This window comes from Podarcis filfolensis (assembly GCF_964270895.1).
Source record: "Podarcis filfolensis genome assembly, chromosome: Z".
NCBI lineage: Eukaryota > Metazoa > Chordata > Lepidosauria > Squamata > Lacertidae > Podarcis > Podarcis filfolensis.
In genome coordinates, this window is record NC_139617.1 from 22,874,475 (window position 1) to 22,893,762 (window position 19,288).

The following is a 19,288-nucleotide window of genomic DNA, read 5'->3' on the forward strand; positions in this document are numbered from 1 at the left end:
ATTTCTGGGTTAGCGGAGTCTGTAACCTGAAGCATATGTAACCCGAGGTACCACTGTACCAGACTTTTAGAAGACATCTGAAGGCACCCTTGTTTAGGGAAGCTTTTAATGTTTAATAGGTTTTTGTATTTTAATATTCTGTTGGAAGCCGCCCAGAAACCCAGCCAGATGGGCGGGGTATGTATAAATAAATAAATAAATAAATAAATAAATAAATAATGCAAAGCATACGCTGTACCACTAAGCTATGGTAAAAAGGTAAAGGTACCCCTGCCCGTACGGGCCAGTCGTGTCCGACTCTAGGGTTGTGCACCCATCTCACTTAAGAGGCCGGGGGCCAGCGCTGTCCGCAGACACTTCCGGGTCACGTGGCCAGCGTGACGAAGCTGCTCTGGCGAGCTGGCACCAGAGCAGCACACGGAAATGCCGTTTACCTTCCCGCTATAAAGCGGTACCTATTTATCTACTTGCACTTAAGGGTGCTTTCGAACTGCTAGGTGGGCAGGAGCTGGGACCGAAAGATGGGAGCTCACCCCGCCGCGGGGATTCAAACCGCTGACCATGCGATCGGCAAGCTCTAGGCGCTGAGGTTTTACTAAGCTATGGCCCTTCCCCTAAAAAGGGATTGCGAAGTCCACCTATTAGCTCACCCTCAATCTTTGCAAACTTTGCATACTACCTGTGCACACAGGTAGTATGCAAATACTCCTGAGCATATGCATCCATGTGCTACATATATAGAAAGAATGGAGCACACATATAGGAAGTGTCATATATCCATGTATGTGGGCTTATTCCAACATAGGGACCTTGAGTACATGGAAGTCAAGGGCAGGACCAGCAGCAGGCATGACTCTAGCCCACCATTCAAACATTGATTTCTACATGGATGAAAGTGAGAAGATGGTGCAAACAGGAAAGTTATTGCCTTGCCTCAAAGGACCGATGCCTCGTGAATTATTGACTGTGAAAGCCTGTGAGAAACATTTTATATTTGCACACTATATTTTGGGGCTTCAGAGCAAGTGTAGCTGCAATAGACAGATATGGATAGAGAGAGTTATTTAGTTCTCAAGCTGCACCCCAGTCTCAAAGTCATGAGCCCAAGAAAGATAATGAAACTAAGACAGGAACATAGAGGGGGTGTGAAAAGCCACGTCTTTTTGCACCAGTCCTAATCTCCCAAGAGTGGCAAGAAACGATGAACCTGAAATAATGAAAGGAGTGGCTTCAAGCTTTTAAAATGCCCAAGACTGGCCTTTCCCAAGCTATGTTTCCTGCAAAAAGAGACTTAATTTGGAATGGAGATCACGGTTGCAATTTGAAAGATAAAAGGCAATATAAAAGGGGGCGGGGAAATAGCCTATGTCTGCAGAGAATCATCAGTCTGTTTCTTAGCTCCCTTAATGCTACAGGTCTAGTCAGTGATACTGGAACTGAAATTATTTTGCCTCTGGCAAGTCTAATGGGTCACTATATACAATTTCTGCCTGTGTCATTAGCATGACAGGAAGATTTAATTGATTGAATGATAGATTAATTCCTTAAAGCTTTAAATTGAGTAATTAATAGAGGCAATTTGAATTGATTAGGGCTCTGAGTAAAGGGCAAACTTGTTTATTTCTTGAGACTATTTTGGTCTTTGTGTTTCACTTAACAGTGAATAAGACAGGATATATTAAAGATAGCCTTTGCTTCTAAAAGTGGTACCTTTTGTTGATTAAACTGTCAGTGATAGTGACTGAAAGGTGCTATTGAAGTTTTGGTAATTCACATATTTATTTCAATTTAATTGATCAAACTGAAGATGGTGATTCAACTGAAGCTTTAGTTGAGGGGTCAGTGGGCACAGCTCATCTAATGATTAAAACTCAAACTCCTTAAATGCTATAAACACACTATGTAAATAAAATATGTCCAAGAAAGCTTTTTTGTGCAATTCAAGTTCATTTCCAATACTTCTTTTTTTAAAAAAGTTACACTGCACTTAACCTGACAGACAATTTTCATGACACTTCTGTAAGTGCAATCTAAAATAATGAAGTCTGTTTTGATTTAAAATGTCAGTTTTGAGGGCTGGTAGAAGAAAATTCCCTGCCTTGACAGCAACAGATGATTGTTTATTAACTGAAAAATAGTTGTACAGGCAAAATAGCAATTTCATGTACAAACAATATTATTTTTTAAATGTTTGAACAAACCCCGTTATCATAAGCAATTTTTTTTCAGCACAGACGACACAACTATAATAAATATATAAATGAAGGCATGATATAAAAGGCGCTGACAGCTATGTAATTTTATACCAGGATTCTTTCTGTTTTTAGGTGTCATAAATAGCAATACTTCTTTCCTTATTGCTCTCTATTTATCTCTGTGGAAAATGTATTAATGTAACAGACTGTAATCAAACAACAGAAGTGTGTCATAGCACAAACCACCACCCTTAGGGGTCTGGACTATACAAACGAAAAGCAGGTATACAGACAAGACTGACATTCTCAGTAAATTCTAAATAAATATATTCGTGACTCTATCAGCATGGCACACTGTTGTTGTAACATCAACATTTTTGAGATTTGGCACTTATATTTTGTTGCCTGGGAAAAATCACCTTTATTAAGAAGTAGATTTCTATGGTTGTTAGGGAGGCTGCCCAATGCATTTTGGCACCTGAGGTGGACTCCAAAATGGTTCCTCCCCCACCACTAGGGGAAAAGGGGTGAGGAAATATCTACATCACGAACAAGAAGGGAAGAAAGATTGACATCAGGATCTGCTGTCCTGGTGGCTCCTGCCACCTGAGGCAGCCACCTCACCTTGCCTCATGTGTGGGCTGGCCTGGGAACTGTGATGCTCAGTTTGTATGTTCTGCCATCTCCCTTGCTGTGCTGATATAATGTAGTGCTTTGACATGCTAATTATCGAGCAGTTCAGCCATTATTTAGAGATATTTAGGCCTGCCGCATTGAGGGTGAGGCCCAGGAGTGTAAGGCAGAAATGAAGATGGCAGAGGCACTTCTATCAGCCCCAGGTCCTATTTAAAAAAATGTAAAAGTTACAGGGATGCTAGAGTCAGCAGTGGGGCAGCCTCTGGGACCCTAGCATTTGCCTGACCATGACACTGGGCCTGTTTCAAAGAATAATGATCCTATCTCTTGCTGAATAATAATTGTACTCTTGTCTTTTCACAATATGTCTGTGCTGTATCCTTAGGGAAATTTACTTCATTTTATATCTTTAAAAATTCATTATAAATTATATTTTCAAAGAACGGGGGCGGAGGGGGGGGGAGAGAATCTTCTCAAAGTTGATTTCTGTTCCAACATGTTTGTACAAGAAGTACACATTTAAGTCATGCTGTTCCAGAATTCTTTCACAAACATTCTGAATGACAATAAATTCTATATCAATAGGACAAAAACTGACTTTGAATAATTTTTGGTTCGGTATCTCCCCGCCCCCCAGAAGTTAAATAAGTTGGTCATCCATACATTCATTTAAGGAGCCTTGAAATTCACTTTGGATTATTATTTTAAATACTTAAGTCACCAAAAGACCTAAGAAGCATTTTTCTCATTAAGCGTGTTCTCTTTCATGGAGAGCACGTGTTGCAGTGGGGTCTGACAGGCCACCCCTCTGTTGCTGGGCAGGATCGTTTAGATGGCCATTGGCAGTGATTGGGCTGTTTGGGTTACTGGGGAAATTTTGATGTTGCCAATTTGTGGGATGGACCAAGGGTTTTATATACTGAGCACGCAGCATTGAGCATTCTATTTTGCTGCGGGCACCGGATCACCCGCCTACCCGCCCTAATTTAGGGCTTTTGCTATGCCTGTCATGGGGTTGTATGCTTTGGGGGCAGGGGCCTGGTAAGAATTTTGTCCATTTGGCTGATTGGCTGGTGCCATTTGGTTTTTGCCTACTGCATAGCAAATCGTCACAACTTGTAATGCTGTGGTTAGGCATTGGTTAATTTTTGGTTGGTGGAGGGGATGTGGTTGGCAGTGCCTGCCCCTCCAATGCTGCTGCTGCAAGGGAATTCCGTTAAAGGAATCCAGGGGCTCTCCATGCTTTCGTCCGAATCCCTGGTGTGGGGCTTGGGCCATGCAAGCCCCTGGGAGCATTTGGGGAGAGGTGAAGGTCTGGTGCCCAGCTCCATTTCCCCCCCAATATTGTTTTCCCTTACTGGCTTTCGCTGGAATCCGGAAGTCAGTTCTGTCCCTGGGCGGGGACAGATTATCATAACCAATGCCTAAGCAACCACTCACATTTATGTATTTTAATAAAGTTGTGACCAAAATTATGCCAAAAACCTTAAACAAAAATTCTGTGTGAATTGTGATTTATTTGGGGGTGGCTTGGGTACCTCGACACGTTCACTAAGTTTTTACATTTATAATATATAAAACTAAAGCCAAAGCTAAACACTTCATCATTCTGATTGATATAATTCCCACACTGAAGGAGGATACATCAACCAGAATATGCGTTAAGTTACAGATCTTCATTTTATGTATGAAGAAAATCATAAAATTATCTTCACAGGCATTTTATAAATGTTTACGTTCAAATACAAAACCGTGGGCCATAACTCTACATTTTTAAACGGTATCTTCATAATTTTTTTGTATCTTTCGAACAGATTATTTTGAATGAAGATCGGCAATTTATAAAGCCCAATCTTCTCCAAACATCAGTCATTAGCAATTTTTCTAGCCAATGCCAATTATTGAACAAAGGCTACATAAACAGAATAATTCATCCAGGAGGCTTGCCTGGCACCATCATTATACACCTTCAGGCACCAGACAAAAACGTTCGAAACTAGGCCTTTGGCCTTTAATTATATGAGGCCTTTTAGAAGTGGGTGGGATTTTTTAATGTATTTCTCTTTCTTCCTGGTTTTAATGCATCTATGTAGGGTTACTGCCTGTTTGTTTGTAAATCACTTTGGGTTACCCTGTGCAAGCGGTTGACAAATTTAATAAATAAAAATAAAATGAAAAATTAAAATAAATTTTCAGAAATGAAAATTATCAAAACTTAAAATGTAAAGTTCCCTGTGTCATTTAAAGTTAACAGTCCCCTTGGCAGTCAACAAGGTTTTGCGTCAAAAAGCGTCAACTTTCTCAAAGCTACCGTGTATGTCGGTAACAAGCTTCATTGGCCAGCAGCTCTTCAATTTTAAAATTGTCTGACTGTACTTCTAGAATATTCTGAAAAGAGGAAAGGAATCCACCCCTAGGGGTGTTAATAAAGGACAATACAGAATATAGTGCATGATATCTTCAGCCCAGCTTGATCTGCATACAGACAGACAATCTGTAGAGGCAGGCCTTAAATTACTGGTCAGATACTCTGAGGGCATATTTGGAAATCTAATCTAGGTAAATATGGGGGTGGGAGAGAGAGTTAATTCTCCCAGTGTGCTTAAATGATGTAGCCTGGGGAAATCACACCGATCTAGGCATAATAATATCTCAATAAAATATATTTCCAAATTAATTGCATTTTCAGGGTGATTTAAATAACAGACTTTCCTGCTTGTCCCACAGGAAACCACTAGCAGTCTCCCATATAGCTACTTGTTACCCTACAAACATCTCAAGTAAAAGTTGAGTTTGTTTGGATTTAAATACGTTTTAGACCTTATTCCTACACTGTGCCTAATTGCCTTATCACTTCATTTGGTTTAGAAAGTTTGTTGAGACTGTCTTTTAAAAAAAATGTTCTGGAGGTTAAAGGACTGGATGATTGCTAGGGTGGGGCTGAAGAGATCCATTTGGTGGTAATGGTGAAGTTTAACTGGTTTTTAACTGGTTTGCTTGCCTTCCTCCCCTCTCATGGTGCAGGCCCTTACAATGCCATCACAGTGCACAATTGTGGAAAACAAAAATGCTGCCTTTCAGCTACGTGGTATTGATCAGAACACTGTTGCTACCTGCCCCAGCTGCCAGCTAAACTAGCCAAGGTTTCTCCTGCACAGGAGGGGCTACACTGATGTAGACAGGGTTGCCATATGTACACTTTTTCCAGGACATGTCCTCTTTTTCATGGGTATGTAAAATGAGAGTTGTCATAGCAATCCATAGTTAAAAGTAAAAGGTAAAGGGACCCTTGACCATTAGGTCCAGCCGTGACAGACTCTGGGGTTGTGTGCTCATCTTGCTCTATAGGCCGAGGGAGCCGGTGTTTGTCCGCAGACAGCTTCCGGGTCATGTGGCTAGCATGACTAAGCCACTTCACACGGAGCAGCACACAGAAACACCGTTTACCTTCCCGCCAGAGCGGTACCTATTTATCTACTTGCACTTTGATGTGCTTTCGAACTGCTAGGTTGGCAGGAGCAGGGACTGAGCAACGGGTGCTCACCCCGTCATGTAGAAATCGGCAAATGTGTCTTCTTTTTTGTTCTTTGAAATATGGCAACCCTAATGCTGTAGGAGGTGGTTCACTTGTGGATGGCCTCATCCAACCTTGCTATGTGCCAACATATGAATACCCTAGAGGAGGGAGATGAGACAATTTAGAGTGCCATAGGACTGGTCCAAGACATTTTGGCACCTGAGGCGAACCGCAAAATGGCATCTTGCCGCCAGGGAAGAAGGAGTGAGTGAAGATCTACATCGGGAGCAAGGGGAGGGGGGTCAAATCAACCTTATCTGATGGTTGAACTGGGAGTCAAAGGTCATCATGGGGTGAAAGTTGCCTGCTTTGAATCACAATGGGTGGGTGGGTGGAGAGCCCAGGATATCCCACCGGGCAATCCCCACCATTTCCTTCTGGTGGAAGGAGACCAGCAGTGTCTCCTATTCACCAAGAGGCCACTGTGGAGGTGACAATGGGGTGCAAGTGGGCTGCTGAGGAAGTAGCAGATCCAACCTCCCAGTAACATGCTGCCATTGCAGCAGGCAATGCAATCCTTGTAGGCCAGATCTACTGCCCCTGTGAATCCCGCTGCCCAAGGCAGTTCCCTCACTTTGCGTCATGGGTGGGCCGGCCCTGATGTGAATACTTTTGCATGCTGCTCTCCACATGCAGAGAGAAGAAGAACTGTGCCTTTGATTTTTTAGAAGTTTAGAAAGGGAAAAGCCATCAGTGGATAAACCACTGTAAGTTTGGCCACATATTTTCTTTGTATAGCTTGAGTAAAAATAATGCTGCATTTCAGGGTGAAAGGTAAGATGCATTACTTGGTTTTGGAACACTCAGTTTGCTATTACACTGTTCAGTCAATGTTGCCATTGTGGAACAACAACATCAAGTTCTCAAAAAAAAGGGGGGCATTGAATAAAGCCTATAATCCAGCATAGCAATCACAGACCGCCCCTCCGCCCCCCGCTTTAGAAATCAATATAAAGTGCAGACAAGTTGATTAGAGAGGTGCGGAAGTTTACAAGCAAAAGTACAACTCAAATCAGCAAGGAAACAGGCTTCAAAAACTTTTTTAAAATGCAGTTTGCTTGCATATAGGTAATTAGTTTTAGGTTTTACTCTCATGACTTCCTTAATGAAATCAAAAGCAGCAGAGAAGAGTCTTTTCTAATTAAAAGCAGTCAATATTATAATTATTTCCCATTCTTATTTCCTATTCTAGGGGAAGGGAACACTCTTCAAGCTAGCAGATGCTCTGTAAAATGGAGGACTCTCAGGGATTAACTAAATATTATGAAAGGTGTGGCATGCAATGGTGACAGCCGTTTCATAAGTTAAAATGGTAACACTCTGCCACTTTCATAGCAAACACATCTTCTGCAGAATGTCCAGCAGCCAATGTCTGACTGATCAAAGCACCAGGCGATTTTTTGAAAAAGAAGAAGCTCCTCTTTTTCAAAGGGAGTGTGGTATTCCAAAGAGCATTTGAAAATTGAATTTGGAAATAGTGCCCTATCCCTAGTTGTGAGGATAAAAAGCAGCTCTGGATTGCTTGGGAAACCATCTACATTATCCTCATTCTATCATGCTCTGCACCTTCTCTTGTCTTCTGTTTTTTCCTGGAAATATTTGCTTCCTCTAGCTTGAAGATACGGTTAAGTCTTTTCTCACAAAGCCCATTGACAAAACAAAAAAATTTTTTTCCTTCCAGTAGCACCTTAAAGACCAACTAAGTTAGTTCTTGGTATGAGCTTTCGTGTGCATGCACACTTCTTCAGATACACTGAAACAGAAGTTGCCAGATCCTTCTATATAGTGAGAAGGTGGGGAGGGGTATTACAACACGGCTACCTATCTGTAACTAAAGCCCATTGAGTTTTAGTTCATATCGTATTCTGCAGCACCCCAAACTTTAGTGGAGACAAAATTTGACATACACACACCCTCCACACACCAAGCCTTTATTCTTTTCTGAAACCAAATCAAATCATTAGAAGGATATTTTGTCTACCTACCTGTTGAGCAGTCAGAACCTGTCCACTTTGGGTCACAGTTGCATACTCCAGTATCCAAAAGAAAACTGCCATGGCCTGAACACTGTTCTTGGCAGATAGGGAGTGATGTTTCACAGCTGACTCCTCCCCAACCCATGGAACAGTGACATTCCCCTTGAACACAGACTCCATGGCCAGAACACATAGGATCTAAACAGTCCTCTGAGGAGTAAAGGAAGGAGATTAACAGCATTCAACACCGAAAGCAGAAAACTATTAAGAACATAAATCAGTGTAAACATTTTTTTAAACTGAGGGCTACATTTCCTACTGGGAAACCTTCCAGGGGCCACTCGACAGTGGTAGGTGGGGTCAGAGGAAAAGGTGGGTGGAGCAACAGAGGTAAATTTACCCCTGAAAAGCAGTAAAGTTTCTGCATACTCTCACATACCCCTCCTAGCCTCTATACAGTGAACCAAGAGGCATTATCAGAGTTTAAGGACACATTCCAGCCAGGCAAAAACTCAAGAGAGTGCAAAACAGGGCCAGTGAGGGATGAGGCCAGGGGAGAAGGAATGTGGCTAGGCAAAGGGTGTGTTGTGGGAAGATTCCCTAGGGCCAGATAGAGAATCTTAGAGGACCACATTTGGCCCCTGGGCCTGAGGCTCCTTGCTTCTAACATGTATAAACAAAAGGTATGTTTTAGTGCAGATTTCACATCTTATTTCTCTTAATGGGATTAGCTTTATTAGGTGAAGGGTCAATTCACACTTTACATCAACCCATGCTTATTGTGCTGTCTTGACTATGAGAAGTCCAAACAGCACAATGGATGCCTGCAGACAACTTAGTCAAGTAGCAAGTTAGCAGGCAGGGTTAGAGTGGAATTCCAGCATCAAGGATCGTTCCAAACAACTGGCACCCCAAAACCTAACTGGTGCCTTTTACCTTAAGGTCAGTTTACCCTTTCCCAATGCCTTTCTCCCTTCCTGAAGAGTGGAGAGCCTTAAGGGGATCATTTTCTGGCCTAGAGTCTACCAATGCACTGCTTAATCAGTCAGCTCTTGTCGTATGTACTGCCAAGATTGCAGAGCAGCCATTGGGAAGCTTGAGGCTTTAAGCATGGAGAGAGCCATGCCCCACAGGAAATGTTACTTGGGGCTCCTGGCACCTCTACTACTTGTGCTGCTAGTCCTATTGATCTAGTTGGGTCTTCAGGTTGGTGCCACAACAGACCTGCGGCAGCTATAGATCAGAACCCAAATTATGATGAGAGCTTCCAAATGCAGTTAAGAGCTGCTCATCTGCTTTCATTTCCTATCCATTGAGAATTCTTGTTTCTGTGGTGCACAGACCTCTGGAACAATGGTCATAATTATGTGTCAGGGCCATACAGGGTCAATTTGGAGGGCCAGGGGTCAGCTCAGGTAGAGGTCAAGGCCCAGAAAAGCATTTTGAGCCTAGAAGGATAAGAAGCTAATGTGTAGTCAGGGTCAGGAGCATTCCTATGGGGAAGGAAGTGAAGCAAGGTGTAGGTGGTTAGGGAAAGATCATAGCAGGGCTGTCTTAAGCATATCCGATGCCGTGGTGCAAAGATTCCCCCCTCCCATTTCCCAGAGTTGTCAACCTTTTTTAAGGGGGGGGGAACCCCCAAAGTTGTTGACCTTTTTTAGGAAAGGTTCCCCAGAGTTGTTGACCTTTTTAAAGTTTAGTTTAGTTGGTTTGCTGACCATTATTTACCATATAAATAAACTCTAGTGGAGAGTTCTAGAAGGAGAGAAAGAAGCAGAAGAGATAAATTCATTTCTACAAACTGAGGTTTGAATGGGAAATTTAAAGCAGAAGAACGCTCTTTTGCAGAGGTGAGGGGCTAGGAGGCAGAATCGGAAGAGGAAGAAGCTTCAGCCGCCAAACAAAATCTCCAGTGGATCTGTGTTGGGAGGCAAGCTTTGCCTCCCTCCTCCAGGTCATTTTCACCAAACACATTATCAAATTCACCTGCAAAAGAGCATTCTTCTGCTTTAAATGTCCCGTTCAAACCTCAGTTTGCAGAAATTTATCTCTTCTGCTTCTTTCTCTCCTAGATCTCTCTGCTAGCGGGAAGTTGGGGTGGGGTGGGGGAGAGAAGGCTGAAAGATTCTCCAGATCCAAAGGCGATCAGCTAGGATCACAAACTTTGTTCTGTCCCCCACCTCTTCCTCTCCAAGAGACAGTCGGTTCTATGCATTCATATTATTCATGATTTTTATTCTTTCTAAAAACCAGCCATCCAGCATAGCCACCCCAAATATTCCCAGTAAAAAAACAGAACATCGCCTTTGACGGACTTTGAGCTGGTGTAGAAAGGCGATGCTTGGGTAGGGGGCTGGGTGTTTGGTGGAGAAGAGGCGGATCCTCTGTGTGTCTTACTCGAAGGAAGCCCCCCGGGACTCCAGGGAGGCTCACTCTCAGGCAGGCATGCAGAGGCGTTGCAGCCCTGGACAGGCTCCCTAAATAAAGACCTACCATTAAAATGTGATTACCTCCTTGGCGGTGCCCCGTTATTTTATTTTTATTTCTGAGAAGGGAGGCAGCTCCTGGGCATACCCATCTTCACAAGCTCCCTCTTCCGCGTTCCCTTTGTGTGTGCCTGGGCCCGCCTGCCGGGGCTGCTGATTGGTGTAGCCGCGCCTGGGCCCGCCCACTGGCGTCGGCTCCACTAATGAAATGCAGCGCCTGGTGCCCTCCACAGCTTGGCACCCTGGCTCACCACGCCACTATGCCAAATGGTAAAGATGGCCCTGGATCATAGTTCAATAGCAGAACATGCCCCTAGACCTATCTGTCTGAACTTTGGCAGCTTTCTTACTCTGGGTGCCTCTGCCATTTCCTGGTTTTTAAATTGATTTCCTAGAAAAAGAAAACAGTGGAGGGGATATGATTTTTACTTTCCTAACCTCAGTTTGCCCTTGTGGGAGAATCGCTGAATCCATCTTCCTGAAATTCAGCAGGTGTTATCCACTCCAGAAGGGCAACTTTTCATGATAATTTAATCCACTTGTGTGAAAAGGGGGGGGGGGAGTTATAGCTTTTCAAAATAGATTCCCTATTGTGATCAATAGAGGCAAAAAAAGAGCTTCAGATTTAACAGATCAAATTTGGAACCAAATAATAAATTGAACTAGAATGACACACAGCAGATCTGAAACTTATCAGGCTGCTTCCAAATGCTAGATACACAACAAATCTTGTGATTGTGCACATCCTGGTATCTACCAACTTAAGGACATGACTGCCGTATGCACAAAATCAGTATCTATCAATTCACACTTCCAACAACTGAGTTTACTTTGTAGATTCCATTCAGCTTTTGAGGGGCCATATACCATCTGCACATCAGTTTATATTGAGCTTCCTTTAGGGTTAAGGCATAAAGAGAATTTATCAGCCATTTCTAATATCCTTCTCCAAGCTTCTGTTGTTAAGACATGTCCAATTGATCTATGTCAGTACCACTACTGTAATCTCTCTGTAACAGAAAAATAGGCTTTGACATTACAAATAAGGTTCTGCCATTCCTCTGAAAGATAAAGTATTATTGGTGGAGGTGGTAGAGGAAACAGGATTTTTTGTGGGCATTGGATTTGCAGAGTGATGTGTTCTTAACTTTAAGCTGTTGGCACTGCCTTTTGCTTAGTTGGACCAATGGACTACACAGTATTGCTTGCAATGGCTGGCAGTGGCTTTCCAGGATTCCAGATGAGGGTACTCACAACCCCACTTAGACATGCTTGGGATTGAACCTGGGACCATCTGCATGCCAAGCATGTGTGGTCTACCTCTCAGCTACAGCTCCATTGAAAAGAAAGCAAGTAAGAGAAAGAAGAGGCACAAACCTTCTTCACATATCTCTCCTTTATATCCTGGGTCACAAATGCAGATTCCCATGATACACTTTCCATGGCCAAAGCAAGTGGGGTCAATGCACTGCTCTTCTGGAACGTCACACTCAGGGCCTTTCCACCCATTGCGACACAAGCAGTGGCCCTTTTCGTATTCTCCATTTCCACTACATAATACTGGGCAGGAGTCTGTAGAGAAGAAACATATTTGAGTGTTAATGATCTATATAGGATTTGGTACCGCAGTAAAAGTGGTGGCACATTTACAAAGCTAAGCAGGGTCCAGTATGGTTTCAAATTGGATGAGTGTTGAGATTCCCGCACTGCAAGGGGTTTAGACTAGATAAACCCCTTCCAATTCTACAATTCTATTAGCCTATGATACTCCCCCCACCCCACACTTTGTGGTACCAACACTTGGTCTTCTTGAGCAGCAGCAGGAGCCCCAAGAGGGCTCACCTCAGTTGGTGTCCCTGCTCCTTACTCCTATGGCAGGCTGATAGGTCTGAGAGCCACCTGCCGCTGAAAATTGCCCTCAATGTTCCGGAACAACACTATTTGGAGCTGAGAGCCCATCTTGTTGAAGACCCCCTCAAACCTTTTATCATCTGTTTTTCCTCTCAAATTTACTATCCATTTAGTGTACCTGCTTCAGCTTTTCACATTCTATTTCCTACCCAATCTTTTCATTTTATTCTCATTTCTGTTATTCCATAAGCTGGAATAATTTTTCTCTCTGTTAACAGTCTGGTCATGATGCGTCTGTATCAGATACTTAGCTTGGCTTTGGGGAGTGCTCCTTATATTTATTATTTGGAGGTATCCTTTGCATGTGAAAGATCAGCCCACCATTTTTGGTATGCAGTCACTACTGTCTCAATGTCTGTTTGATAAAGATCTGATGCTGATGAGTGGAAGTTGAAGTGTCCGCTATTTGCTTCAAAATCATGAAGGGTATATTATGAAAGATTTCTGCCTCCATATCCCCTAGAGCCAGGGTCAGCAAACTTTTTCAGCAGGGGGCCAGTCCACTGCCCCTCAGACCTTGTGGGGGGGCGGACTATATTTTTTGGGGGGGAATGAACCCACAAATAACCCAGAGATGCATTTTAAATAAAAGGACACATTCCGCTCATGTAAAAACACACTGATTCCCAGACCGTCTGCGGGCTGAATTTAGAAGGTGATTGGGCCGGATCCGGCCCCTGGACCTTAATTTGCCTACCCACGCCCTAGAGCTACAGGAACAGAGGAAACAGCAAGTCAGGCAAGAAGTACAGAGCTGCTGCCAATGAGTCCAGCTAGTTGCATGTGACGCAACATGGGAGGAGGAGAAAATGCATAGAAACACCTGCATGGATCTAGGCTTGATTGAGAGTCAGGAAGAAGTGGAGCCTCCAGCACCTAAGCTTGAGCTGCTTCATTGCTGAAGCTCCAAGCTGAGAAAATTGATATTTATTTATTTATTTATTTATTTATTTATTTATTTGTCTTTTCTTCTACTTCAAATATATAAATGAGAAATCCCTACCTCTTGCACAATCTGGACCAAGGAATCCTGGAAAACAGTGGCAGTGCCCAGAAATGCATTCTCCATTCCCATTGCAGTTAGTGGAGCAGTCATCCATGACTTCTGTTCATACAAAGAGAAAAGAAAAGCATAACAGCAAAGTGAACAAACCACTTCTGAAACGAGAAGCAACCATGCAGCACAACCATTCAAGTGGTATTACTCAACCTTCAGATGAGTGGGGAACCAATTACATTCACTGTATTCATACACAACCTGAAATAAAACATCTGTTCAAACAACTTATTATGTATTAGGTTTGGCCTTGACAGTTTAGAACAACAGGTATTTCATTCTGCAATACAATGTGAAGTTTTTATACTGAGAATTCATATTTATTTCCCTACTGTGTAAAGCATCTGAAGATTCTAAGTATTTATTGAGTAACCCCCATTGCACTTCAAATCTGTCTCTTCTTTATTTCATGGTTTTGTTTAAAATAAGAGATTATTTTCGTTGAACATTCCAATGCCTGTCATTTGTATATTTCAGATAAACATCCTACTTCTGTAAGATTTAGCCCCTCCCCCCAAAAAACCTCATTTTGGGGCAATCACTGATGGAATTTGACCTGGAAAAGCAAATGTGTTCAAGATCATCAAACACACCACTCTGGTGCAATATTGTAAACATGAGTTAAATTTTTTAGGGGATTTACAGATTTGTGCTACAATGCAAACAGCTTTCTTCAAAAGTGCCAGTCACATAAATGAATCCTGTAAAGCAACCAATTGATTCTTGATGGAGAATATTCTTGAAGAATACCCCTGATTTATAACATTTAACAGAAGGAATATCGTTTTTAAGGATTTTATTTTCCTTTAAAAAAATTGAAACTAGAATGAGTTTTAGATGTTACTCTGTTTTAGTTTTATGCTGGTTTTAATCTATGTGTTATAGCTTGTAAATAAAAAAGCAATCAGTAAGTGTAATATATAATAATAATTAATAATTTTCACCATTCATTTCAACAAGAAAAATCAGAATGTGGCTTTTAATGAGAATCCCCTCACCACCAATTTAGTTCAGCTTGTATTGTTTATGCTTCAGAACTGAACCACCCCAAAACAGCCCATGCTTCCTAGAATCCAGGAACCTATTTAATAATTATCATCATATATGTCAGATACAAGAAATGGCTCAATAATCTATGAAAGCCTTCATTAGAAAGAGGAGGAAGACAAAACCAAGTGGTCTTACCAATTGCCGTTGTCAACACTTGCACCTGCTCCATTTTCTTGCCATCATTGTAAAATGCCAAGTGCCAAGTTCCCTGGTCCATATATTCTATGAAACCAGTTTCTTGAAAGGACATTAAGATCAGATTCCTAGGAGCATGCTGAGATTCCTCAGAATGTCTTGATTCTGGCTTAATTAACTGTTTCCCATCCATCAGTTTCACAAAATCAAACTGAAACAGCAACAATAAAAAACATGATTAGATAGAAGCCTGTCTTTATATGCATGGTTGTGTGTGTGTTTTAACTGCTTTCTAAAACCAACATAGTTTTTCTAAAACCAACATAGTTTTTTGTTCTGAATTTGGTTCCAAAACCATTATGTCCCCACTGCCCCTGATCAGTTTCCCCACAACTAGGTGCCTTCCAGACAGTGCTTTTTTTCTAGAAAAATAGGTGCTGGTACTCACCATGAAGTAGTTACAGTAAGTGTCACACTTTTTAACAACCAACAAAAGAGGTGTGGGTACTGCGTACCCTTGAGTGCCGCCTGGAAAAAGCACAGCTTCCAGGAATGGTTGGACTACAGCTCCCATCATTCCTGACCATTGGGCATGCTGGAAATGGCTGGTGAGAGTTGCAATCCAAAGTATTTTGTGGGCAACAGATTGGGGGAGTGTTCACTAGGTAATTAAAAAGCTATTTTAGTGTTCTCTGTAAATGCGACACCAATGATCTAACTGGAATCAAAGCATGGATGTAATTACAAGAACCTGAACAAGTGCTTTAACTGGCTGTCAGGTTTGTGCTCAAACTGTAGGTAATTGCACTTAGCAAATAAGCAACACTCTTTCGGGTGAGCTTCTCAGCTTGCCATCAAACACAGAGATCTGAGTAAAGTAACACATTCCCATCTTTAGGGGGCAGCTACAGCTCAGCAACAGAGCTCATGCTTTCCATGCAGAAGGTCCCAGGTTCAATCCCAGGCATCACCAATCTCAAACAACCACCATGGTAAGATTCTTACCTGAGATCTTGAAGAGTAGACAGTGCTAGGCTGGCAATTCCCCCTTCTCTCCCCCCACATACATAACACACCATGGCCAAGCAAAGATTCCAAGAAAAAGGCAAATAAGTGGAGGGACATATTAGAAGTTATGCATGCTGTGGAAAAGTATGTAGGGAGAGTATTTTCCCCTTTCCCATTAGACCGTCTCTCCTGATGTAAACCATCTTGGACGCTGCACTCACCAGCTGAGGTTGTTCTTCGTGTGCCTCCTCCACAAGAAGTCTGGAGGGTGGGAACACAAGAACAGGCTTTTTTTGCGGTGGCTCCCAGTTTGTGAGTGCTCTCGCCAGGGAGGCTCGCCTGGCACCCTCATTACATATATTTAGGTGCCAGGCAAAAACTTTCCTCTTTCCCCAGGCCTTTGTTTAATTAGCCTATCTATGGCCTCTTAAACTGGTGGTTATTGTTTTTGTTTGTTACAGCAATCTGTGTATGTATCACACCAATCTCAACATTAAAACTTTTGGAAAGAATTCTTCTGCAAGTTCCTGTTCTTCTGCAACCTGGGAACAAGGACTCTGTGTGGGACCAGAATGGTAGCATGCAGTGCCCAGTTTCCTTTCAGTCCCACAGTCCTATTATTATGTACAAATAATGCCATTATGCATGGAACAGAGTTTGCAAAGTGGGGTCCATGACCTCATTAAGGATGAAAGAACACGCTCAGTAGACTGGACAATTCATGCATGAGGTAATTTTTTCTACGAGCAACTGGAAAACTGAGTAAATGTTGCAATAAGAGGCAAAGCCAAATCTTGTTCTTTCTGGAAGGACTTCCTCTAGCTATCAAAATGTGGCTGTTCAGTGGTTAGAGCATGTACTTATGGCAGTACACCTCTGGGGAGAATATTCCATGTTCCTAAATGTAGAATCATAGAACTGTAGAGTTGGAAGGGACCATGAGAGTAATCTAGTCCAACACCCTGAAGTGCAGGATGTCTGTATTTCAGTGCTGTGCAGCTGGTGCACTACACGCAGCCCTCATAGGTCTTTACAGCTCGCTCCCCCCAAATTTACCCCACTGCTGCTGCTACCATTGGTTTTACTGCCACTGATTTTGCTTCTGTTGAATGTTTTCATTTCTATCACTCCTGCCTGTCAACAAACAGAGTAGTTCCTTTGTCACCTCTGTACCTTGTTTCTTGCAAGGGTTGGCAAATCAGGTTGCTGACATAAAAAACAAACAAACAAACATTGTGGGACATCATCTATATGCTTGGTGACCTTTTGTGCTTTGTACAAAAATAACAAAAAACTGAGAACTTTCTTCTCTTTGCCTAAATTGATAAAGGAATGTATTTGTCAAGGGAGGTTAAGAAGGAAAGTTAACAGCAGTCAACTTAATAGTGAACACCATATATTTCTGAAATAGCTAACTTTTAAAGTACGTAAGTAAGTAAGTAAGTAAGTAAGTAAATAAATACCTGTGTGTGAGTAGGGGGAATATTGCGTCTCCCATATATCCCGAAAAGTGAGTCCTTTGCCAGAGAAACATTAAATTTCAGGTACATTGGGTGATGGATCATAATCTGGAAACGCCAGAAGAGGCCTGGAAGAATGGCTTGAATCACTTGAACTCCAATTTCAATTTCCCCCGTGTCTATTGCCTGTCCTTTCTGAAACACTATTTCTCCAGAAACAAAGAAGAAGAAGAAAGAGTTTGCTGTCATTTAAAAAGAATGAGAAGAACAGTTTGAGGAACATGCTCAACTCTGTCCAAAAAAGTTTGAGGAACGTGCTCAACTATGCCCATCCCTTTAAGAATTTCTCAGAGGCATTCAGTGTATGCTGGGGAGAAGAGGACCAGAATCCCAAGTCCTCTCCAACTGCTTTTCCTATCACGCTTTCAACATTTGTCTGCGGACGGCCAAGCGAACCTAACAAAGTGGACAGTGTGGATCTAACAGAGAAGTCAAGAGTATGCTCTGTTGCTCCCAACCTCATTTTTTCATCAAATCTAAAATAACTCATATTCCTAAGCAGCTGAGCCTGTCAAGTGCCTGAAAGAGATGGATAAATATCTGGCTTAAATTAGCGTCAATTTGTGAACAGCTCCAAACAAGTCGTGGTTAAATTATTCCATCATCATCATTTATCATTAAAATGTCCAAGCCTTTAAATATACACTGCTCTGTTATTTTTATATCTTGAGTGGTACAGAAATTCTACGCCACTCCAATCTCTGAGCGCAGTGAAATTCCAGGGGTTCCAGGCTCTCACCAAGAATCCTTGTTTCCTTTTGGAAATGTGGCAAGCGGAGACTGTTGTGTCTTTAGGATATATGGTTTATTGACACATATATACAACCTGAGCCTACGAAGCTGAGCTTTGCAGAATTAACGCCCCAATAGGACCTTGCTTCTCCCATAGGTGCAGCCTTGGATTCAAACAGACATCAAACATTGTGCTCTGCCTGCTGCTTTGGTTCTCTGTCACATAACTCCTAAGTCTACTCTAAGCTTCTAACTCACATTGCTCTATCTGTTGAGGGAGGGGCCCTACCCATTTGCCATCTAGTACTGATCCTCCTTTGATCATTGCTTTCTTAATAGCCCATTGCCTTTGTTTTCTTAATACCTTATCACCCCAGGTAAATACCTCATCAGAAAACTAGCCTGGCTTATATTTTAAAACTAGCACTCATTTTAGCACACCAAGCCTTAATTAAATTCTAACACATGCTGAATCCAAGGATTATAGTGTTCTGGCACCCACAAACTCATAACACTATAATTAAGTAATGTCTATGGGCTGCCTACAGACTTGCAACCTAATAGACTTTGGACTGCAATTAAACCATAAGAAAAGCAGTAGCATTCATCATTTTTCAGCTTTAAAGACCTTTCAGATTTATTTCCTTGGTTTGTTTATTTTAGAGCATTTGTAACCCAGTGCTCAGCCAAGAAGGCTTGCAGAATGGCTGGGATAAAATCAGTTTAAACAGGACAGTCCCTACTTACAGAATCATAATCTAAAAGACATTACTCAAAGGGAGATACTGACTTGAAGCAAACTTTTTACAAGCCATTATCCATAACGTTAAGCAAAATGCAAAAACATATTTTCTTATGCTATTGCCATTAAGTATAAAGAGTCAATTGCATTGTTTTAGTACAATAACTCTAAGGTCAAGGACAAAACAATGTGTTTAACAGTAATGGAAATGTTGGTCAGTGTTGACGGCCTTTAAATGAGATTGTAACTACCTTACTTTCTAA

General features: G+C 42.0%; 1 protein-coding gene across 12 annotated transcripts in view; it reads right to left on the reverse strand.

Annotated features, from left to right (window-relative positions):
- Positions 1–19,288, reverse strand: part of TENM1 (teneurin transmembrane protein 1) — a 393,076-nt gene that overhangs the window by 149,939 nt on the left and 223,849 nt on the right. For 7 of the 12 annotated variants that reach the window (XM_083595781.1, XM_083595778.1, XM_083595780.1 and 4 more), the window contains 5 exons: positions 17,495–17,700; positions 15,024–15,234; positions 13,785–13,886; positions 12,248–12,442; positions 8,394–8,594 (listed from right to left, as the gene is read on the reverse strand). In XM_083595781.1, the coding sequence (XP_083451907.1) occupies positions 8,394–8,594; positions 12,248–12,442; positions 13,785–13,886; positions 15,024–15,234; positions 17,495–17,700 (915 nt within the window). The remainder of the gene's footprint in view (positions 1–8,393; positions 8,595–12,247; positions 12,443–13,784; positions 13,887–15,023; positions 15,235–17,494; positions 17,701–19,288) is intronic. The other 5 variants (XM_083595775.1, XM_083595774.1, XM_083595782.1 and 2 more) reach the window with 1 other exon arrangement.